The sequence below is a fragment of the Nerophis lumbriciformis genome, linkage group LG16, assembly GCF_033978685.3.
Source record: "Nerophis lumbriciformis linkage group LG16, RoL_Nlum_v2.1, whole genome shotgun sequence".
NCBI lineage: Eukaryota > Metazoa > Chordata > Actinopteri > Syngnathiformes > Syngnathidae > Nerophis > Nerophis lumbriciformis.
The window spans coordinates 6,300,400-6,309,200 of NC_084563.2; the positions used below are offsets into that span (position 1 = coordinate 6,300,400).

At 41.8% G+C, this 8,801-nt stretch overlaps 1 protein-coding gene across 3 annotated transcripts in view; it reads right to left on the reverse strand.

Annotated features, from left to right (window-relative positions):
• tbc1d2 (TBC1 domain family, member 2) overlaps positions 1–8,390 on the reverse strand; it is a 50,068-nt gene extending 41,678 nt beyond the window's left edge. Inside the window, exons 1-3 of one of the 3 annotated variants that reach the window (XM_061976551.1) lie at positions 7,983–8,390; positions 5,882–7,773; positions 5,054–5,746 (exon numbers count right to left, since the gene is read on the reverse strand). In XM_061976551.1, the coding sequence (XP_061832535.1) occupies positions 5,054–5,746; positions 5,882–7,714 (2,526 nt within the window). In that variant the 5' untranslated portion in view covers positions 7,715–7,773; positions 7,983–8,390. Of the gene's footprint in view, positions 1–5,053 lie in introns of all 3 variants that reach the window. The other 2 variants (XM_061976549.1, XM_061976550.1) reach the window with 2 other exon arrangements.
• Between the last annotated feature and the right edge of the window lie 411 nt (positions 8,391–8,801).

Below are 8,801 nucleotides of genomic sequence, written 5' to 3' on the forward strand. Positions count from 1 at the left end.
GTTGGTGGGACCTGAGTGGGGTGGGAGGGTGGGTGGGTGGTTTGGGTTTTAAGGGAAAGGGTGTGAATCATTTACTGACTTTAAAATTGTACTGTTTCGACTTGCACTTTTTTCTGTCTATTTGAAAATGCCAATAAAAATAGTTGGGGGAAAAAATAAATAAATAAATAAATATTCTTGAATAAAAAAAGTAAAACAATATAAAAACAGTTACATATAAACTAGCAATTAATGAAAATGAGTCAAATTAACTTTTAAAGGTTAGTACTATTAGTGGACCAGCAGCACGCACAATCATGTGTGCTTATGGACTGTATCCCTTGCAGACTGTATTGATATATATTGATATATAATGTAGGAACCACAATATTAATAACAGAAAGAAACAACCCTTTTGTGTGAATGAGTGAATGGGGGAGGGAGTTTTTTTGGGTTGGTGCACTAATTGTAAGTGTATCTTGTGTCTTTTATGTTGATTTAATAAAAAAATAAAAAATAAAAAAACGATACCGATACCGATAATTAAAAAAAAAACGATACCGATAATTTCCGATATTACATTTTAAAGCATTTAAAAGTGCTCTAAAACTTGCTGGTAGACGGCTGCGTTGACCCTGGATCTCAGGAAACAGAGTGGACCGACACCAGCAGATGACATGGCACCCCAAACCATCACTGATGGTGGAAACTTTACACTAGACTTCAGGCAACGTGGATCCTGTGCCTCTCCTGTCTTCCTCCAGACTCTGGGACCTCGATTTCCAAAGGAAATGCAAAATTTGCTTTCGTCAGAAAACATGACTTTGGACCACTCAGCAGCAGTCCAGCTGGTGTCGGTCCACTCTGTTTCCTGAGATCCAGGGTCAACGCAGCCGTCTACCAGCAAGTTTTAGAGCACTTCATGCTTCCTGCTGCTGACCTGCTCTATGGAGATGGAGATTTCAAGTTCCAACAGGACTTGGCGCCTGCACACAGCGCAAAATCTACCCGTGCCTGGTTTACGGACCATGGTATTTCTGTTCTAAATTGGCCCGCCAACTCCCCTGACCTTAGCCCCATAGAAAATCTGTGGGGTATTGTGAAAAGGAAGATGCAGAATGCCAGACCCAAAAACGCAGAAGAGTTGAAGGCCACTATCAGAGCAACCTGGGCTCTCATAACACCTGAGCAGTGCCAGAAACTCATCGACTCCATGCCACGCTGCATTAACGCAGTAATTGAGGCAAAAGGAGCTCCAACCAAGTATTGAGTATTGTACATGCTCATATTTTTCATTTTCATTCTTTTCAGTTGGCCAACATTTCTAAAAATCCCTTTTTTGTATTAGCCTTACACAATATTCTAATTTTGTGACACACGGAATTTTGGATTTTCATTTGTTGCCACTTCAAATCATCAAAATTAAATGAAATAAACATTTGAATGCATCAGTCTGTGTGCAATGAATAAATATAATGTACAAGTTACACCTTTTGAATGCAATTACTGAAATAAATCAAGTTTTTCAAAATATTCTAATTTACTGGCTTTTACCTGTATATCGTGTATCGCAATATGGCCTTAAAATATTGCAATATTAAAAAAAGGCCATATCGCCCAGCCCTAGTTTCAATGATGCCATTTCTGTTTGTCATGTATAATTTTGTCTATTTTGTGTTTATCCTTGAATAAACAGGTCAGTTTCTTGTTACCAACCATTGTGTATTATTCAAACTCCCCTAATTCAGCTGGCTAGTTGTTATCAAGAGTACTAAAACCCTTTTCAACATGATTCTGACAACTAAGTAGGCTAAATAACTTTAAACTTTAATACATGCTCGGTAGTGATGGGTCCGGCAACACCGATGCATCGGCGCATGCGTCGATCTCATAGAGCGAAACCCAGTGTCGGTGCGCGTACCGCTTTTAGAAAGTCACGTGACCGATCATGAGCTGTTTTGGTCACGTGACCGATACGCGAACTGTGTCGCACTGACGCCTCCTCTGTGCCCTGTGAGCGGCTCTTTTCTACAGCCGGAGAAATAATAACTAAGAAGAGAAAGCGTCTAAAATTGAATACGTTGGAAAAACTGTTTTTTTAAAAAATAAAAATGTGTAAAAAAAAAATAATAATAATAATTTCCAGGTCCACAAGCATCCTCATTCACAACACGTTCTCTTAGATTTCCATGTTATGATACATGTTCACATTATTTATTGACTGTATCTAAAAAAGACAAAAAATATATTTTTATTTAAATTAAGTTATGAAATAATCCTAAATGAAATACAATGACTTGGTTTATATTATTGTATATACTAGGTCAGTGGTTCTCAACCTTTTTTCAGCAATGTACCCCCTGTGATTTTTTTTAATTCAAGTACCCCCTAATCAGAGCAAAGCATTTTTGGTTGAAAAAAAAAAATACAGCACTATGTCATCAGTTTCTGATTTATTAAATTGTATAACAGTGCAAAATATTGCTTATTTGTAGTGGTCTTTCTTGAACTATTTGGAAAAAAAAGATATACAAATAACTAAAAACTTGTTGAAAAATAAACAAGTGATTCAATTATAAATAAAGATTTCTACACATAGAAGTAATCATCAACTTAAAGTGCCCTCTTTGGGGATTGTATTAGAGATCCATCTGGATTCATGAACTTAATTCTAAACATTTCTTCACAAAAAAAGAAATCTTTAACATCAATATTTATGGAACATGTCCACAAAAAATCTAGCTGTCAACACTGAATATTGCCTTGTTGCATTTCTTTTCACAGTTTTTTTTGACAGACATTTTAGTGAGAAACCTGAGCTTGTGCTTCACTGAGTTTATGAACTTACATTCATATTTTGTTGAAGTATTATTCAATAAATATATTTATAAAGGATTTTTGAATTGTTGCTATTTTTAGAATATTTTTTAAAAATCTCACGTACCCCTTGGCATACCTTCAAGTACCCCCAGGGGTACGCTTACCCCCATTTGAGAACCACTGTACTAGGTCATAAAATCAGTGTCAGTTGAGTCGGTCCATAGGTTGCCTGTAGGGATTTTTAATGTCCAGTAAGGCTGAAACGACGCGTCGACGTAGTCGACGTCATCGGTTACGTAAATACGTCGACGCCGTTTTTGTGCGTCGGCGCGTCGCATATTTACGTCACACTACTGTCATGGCGGAGCGCAAAGCAGACGATGCGAGCGAGGGGAAAAAAGCACGCCAAAAGTCGTCAAAAGTGTGGGAGTATTTCAATAAACGGCCTAATAATGTTGTTGTATGCACACTGTGTCGAGCGGAAATGGCCTATCATAGCAGCACAACGGCTATGAACGAACATTTGAAAAGAAAACCCCCGACAGCGTTCTTGCCATCACCATCAACAAGTCAATCGTCCGCGTGCGTATACGTTGTCATTATTACACAAAAACATGAATGTGTCATTTGTATCTGCGTTGTAAGTTCATAAACTAAAGCACCGTTTGCTCTGAGAGGCGCGTTTGGCGTGCCTGTTCAGTGTTTACAAAGACGCGCTCCTCTTTAACGCTGTGGAGAGGCGGCGGCGGCGAGCGAGCGGCGAGGCGGGGCGCGCCGGGAGCGACGCCGCAAGAGACAGGGGACGACGAGCGAGCGAGGAAGAGGAGCTGAAAAGCGAGGAAAGAAAGAGAAAAGAGTTGGAAGAGAAAAGACTTTGTGTAAAATTAAAAGATTGTAAACCTGGCAAAGCCGTCTGGCGTTCAGTCTGTCGGTCCTGAAAGAACCCCACGGCACAAGACGTGTCACAAACACTAACGTTAATTAGTTGTGCAAATACCTTTTACAACATTAACAGTTACATATACTATGTACAAACCAACAATTAACTTTCACTTTAATCATACTATCATTGTTGTGTTATTAAGCAAAATAAGCAATACTTTTACTTTTGTTGAAATGTTTACACTGTACACTTTTTTGTATTGGATGTTTAGCTTTATTTTTGCACATTTTAGCAAATAAGCAATACTTTTACTTTTGTTGAAATGTTTACACTTGTTACAGAATATTTCCGTTTTGCACTTTTTTGTATTGGATGTTTATCTTTATTTTTGCACATTTTAAAGCAAAATAAGCAATACTTTTACTTTTGAAATGCTTATACTATTCCAGAATATTAAGATTTGCACTGGATGTTTACTTTTATATTTGCACATTAAAAAGCAAATAAGCTACTTTTAATTTTGTTAAATGTTAAAAGTTTTAAATGTTTACATTGTTACAGAATATTTTGTCATGTTGTTGTCAATGTTGACTGAGTGGCCATACTTTTTTTTTGTAAATAAAAGCCATGCCTTTTGAAAAAACTGGCCTACATTTATTTTTTCCTCTTCATTTTAAATAAAAAAAATAATCGGTAAAAGGAAAAATAATCTATAGATTAATCGAAAAAATAATCTATAGATTAACCGATTAACCGAAAAAATAATCTATAGATTAATCGATAGAAAAATAATCGTTAGCTGCAGCCCTAATGTCCAGCAGATGTCAGTATTTAGTGACACAATATCGACACAGTATCAATACAGTTTTGCAATGTGTCGAAACGCTTCATGACGCCTCATCAACCCATCACTAATGCTCGGATAGGCCAGTATCGGTATCGGTCAGTATCGGTATCGGATCGGAAGTGCAAAAACAATATCGGTATCGGATCGGAAGTGCAAAAACCTGGATCGGGACATCCCTAGCGGTGCTACATCGGCACCGCCGCTGTATAATACCGGCGGGCCAGCTCTAATGTTAATTTGATATTGCCTCAAGGGCCAAATTAAATTACACGGCGGGCCAAATTTGGCCCGCGGGCCAGAGTTTGACACCCATGATATAGGTCATAAAATCTCAGCAACAAGCTGTAATATCTTACTGAGATAATTTAGGACCAAAACCCTTAAAACAAGTAAAACACTAGCATAAAATCTGCTTAGTGAGAAGAATTATCTCATCAGACAGAAAATAAGCAAATATCACCCTTATTTGAGATATTTAAACTGACTTAGATTTCAGTTTTTGCAGTGTGAGGTCAAAGTCTTACCTTCAGGATGAAGGTGCGCTCGGGCGTCTTGATGTGGAAGGTGCCCGCCTCCGCCTTCAAGGGGTAGGTGAAGGTGGCGGCGCCGAGGTCCACTCGGCCGAGAGGCCTGAGGTCCTGTGGCGTGCGGTAGTAGAAGAGCTGGTTCCTCTTCTCCTCGCAGGTGAACCAGCGCCGCTTCCATCCGCGCAGAGGCCCGCCCTGCTTCTGCAAATAGCCACAAAGTTTTGGCTCACCTGAAGAAGAAGCTGAGAAGTGGGCGGGCGGCTGCTGGGAATCAGACTGAACACGAGTCATGACGGGATGTGTCACAGGTGGACTGCTGGGCTTTTTCTCAACTTCAGCAGACTTTGTCGGCACTGCTGGGAAGACCTGAGTGGCACCTTCCATTTCTCCGTGATGAAAATATTCTGCAACTAAACATGATTTATTTGTTGACGCACAATCTTCTTCTGCTTTGTGTTCCTCCTTTTCTGTTTGAGAATGGTTGGATTTGATTAGGGCTTCTTCTCCAGGGCTGCTACTGGGGTCACTCTCATAGGTCTTGGCAGGACTCACTGAAAGACTGTGGTGGGTCTCCATGGGATTGTGGTGCATCTCAAGTGTTTCTGGTGGATTGTTGTGGGTCTCAGACATTTCTGTGGCACTCGGGTGGGTCTTTACGGGACTCGGCTTGGTCTTAGTAGGACTTAGGAGGTGGGCTGACGGACTATGGTAGGTTTCATGGGTCTTTGAGGAAATCAGATGGGTCTCCAAGTGGATCTCTGTGGGCATCCGGTGGTTCTTTACGGGACTTGGATTGGTCTCATCGGTCTTGGTAGGACTTAGGAGGTGGGCTGACGGACTATGGTAGGTATCATGGGTCTGTAAGGGAATCTGGTGGAGATTATGTTGCATCTCAAGGGTCTCTGGTGGATTGTGGTCAGTTTTATGGGTTTCTGTGGCACTCGGGTGGGTCTTTACTGGACTCGGCTTGGTTTCGTCGGTCTTGGTAAGACTTAGGAGGTGGGCAGACGGACTATGGTCGGTTTCATGGGCCTCTGGGACACTCTCGTGGGTCTCCGTGGGATTCTGTTGCATCTCATGGGACTCTGGTAGTGCTGGAAAGACCTGAGTGGCACCTTCCATTTCTCCGTGATGAAAACATTCTGCAACTAAACATGATTTATTTGTTGACGCACAATCTTCTTCTTCTTTGTGTTCCTCCTTTTCTGTTTGAGAATGGTTGGATTTGATTAGGGCTTCTTCTCCAGGGCTCCTACTGGGGTCACTCTCATAGGTCTTGGCAGGACTCACTGAAAGACTGGGGTGGGTCTCCATGGGATTGTGGTGCATCTCAAGTGTTTCTGGTGGATTGTTGTGGGTCTCAGACATTTCTGTGGCACTCGGGTGGGTCTTTACGGGACTCGGCTTGGTCTTAGTAGGACTTAGGAGGTGGGCTGACGGACTATGGTAGGTTTCATGGGTCTTTGAGGAAATCAGATGGGTCTCCAAGTGGATCTCTGTGGGCATCCGGTGGTTCTTTACGGGACTTGGATTGGTCTCATCGGTCTTGGTAGGATTTAGGAGGTGGGCTGACGGACTATGGTAGGTATCATGGGCCTGTAAGGGAATCTGGTGGAGATTATGTTGCATCTCAGGGGTCTCTGGTGGATTGTGGTCAGTTTTATGGGTTTCTGTGGCACTCGGGTGGGTTTTTACTGGACTCGGCTTGGTCTCGTCGGTCTTGGTAGGACTTAGGAGGTGGGCAGACGGACTGTGGTCGGTTTCATAGGCCTCTGGGACACTCTTGTGGGTCTCCATGGGATTCTGTTGCATCTCATGGGACTCTGGTAGTGCTGGAAAGACCTGAGTGGCACCTTCCATTTCTCCGTGATGAAAATATTCTGCAACTAAACATGATTTATTTGTTGACGCACAATCTTCTTCTGCTTTGTGTTCCTCCTTTTCTGTTTGAGAATGGTTGGATTTGATTAAGGCTTCTTCTCCAGGGCTGCTACTGGGGTCACTCTCATAGGTCTTGGCAGGACTCACTGAAAGACTGTGGTGGGTCTCCATGGGATTGTGGTGCATCTCAAGTGTTTCTGGTGGATTGTTGTGGGTCTCAGACATTTCTGTGGCACTCGGGTGGGTCTTTACGGGACTCGGCTTGGTCTCGTCGGTCTTGGTAGGACTTAGGAGGTGGGCTGACGGACTATGGTAGGTTTCATGGGTCTTTGAGGAAATCAGATGGGTCTCCAAGTGGATCTCTGTGGGCATCCGGTGGTTCTTTACGGGACTTGGATTGGTCTCATCGGTCTTGGTAGGACTTAGGAGGTGGGCTGACGGACTATGGTAGGTATCATCGGTCTGTAAGGGAATCTGGTGGAGATTATGTTGCATCTCAAGGGTCTCTGGTGGATTGTGGTCAGTTTTATGGGTTTCTGTGGCACTCGGGTGGGTCTTTACTGGTCTCGGCTTGGTTTCGTCGGTCTTGGTAGGACTTAGGAGGTGGGCAGACGGACTATGGTCGGTTTCATGGGCCTCTGGGACACTCTCGTGGGTCTCCGTGGGATTCTGTTGCATCTCATGGGACTCTGGTGGAAGGTGGTGGGTTTCATGGGGGTCTGCGGGATTCTGGATCACAGGCTTGCAGACGTGCTGTTCTAGGTCAGACGATGACATCACAGCATCTGTTGGAAAGGGGCAGGAAGTGGCAGAGACGGTGTTTCCTGCCACGCGGTCTGCATCCACAGAGAAGAGAAGACACACCAATGTTGGAGTGGACAAACGGCAGTTTTGTTAGATGTCAACACAATCTGATAGAGACAGGAAGTTATTAAAAGATCTCATCCAAAGAAAGCAAAATCGAAAGTATAATCTCACAGGAGGGTGTGGCATTAACACACTGATTGACTAAATGACAATAGTCTAAAGCTGCTTCACTTCCTACCTTGCACACTTTTATTGTCCCCTTTTCACTTCTTCTTTTTCTATACTACTTCTTGTTTATTCTTCTTGTTTACTTCTTCTTGTCTACTTCTTCTTGTTTACTTCTTCTTTTTCTTGTTTTAATTCCTCTTTTTCAGTACCTTTTCTTATTTACTTCCTGTTGTCCACTTCTTCTTCTTCTTGACTTCCTGTTGTCCACTTCTTCTTCTTCTTCGTGTCTTCTTTATTGACTTCTTCTTCTTCTATTTCTAACTTCTTCACCACTTCCTGTTCCTTCCCGCTAGTCCTCCTTCAGACTAGGGTCTACTTTGGAGTCTAGTCCTCCTTCAGACTAGAGTCTAGTTTGGAGTCTAGTCCTCCTTGAGACTACAGTCCACTTTCCTCTCCGGCGTCGCGGCTCTGCTGTCAACACGCCCAGATGATTAGGGAATGTCACTTCCTTTTGGAATTTTCAAAAGAATAGTGGCCTTTTCACAATAAAACAATGCGTCTGATTTCCTTGAATAAAAAACGATTGAACACAAAAACAAACATATACAATGATTTGTTTTGCTACTTTGAAGAAAGTGTTGTGGTTCACGAGTGGAAAGAAACTTGATTCCCTCTTAGACAACAACATCATATTTTACTGCTACATTGTAGCAGCAAAATATCATATTCATTAATATCAAAATATTAAAGGGCCGCTTTTAACAGTGAATAATATACAGTATAAATATAAATGTGTTTTTATATCAAACATGTGTATACTTGTAACAATTATACCGTAATATTTTGATTAGGTTTTTTTTTTTTTTTACAGCGTTTAAAATAAAAAAAA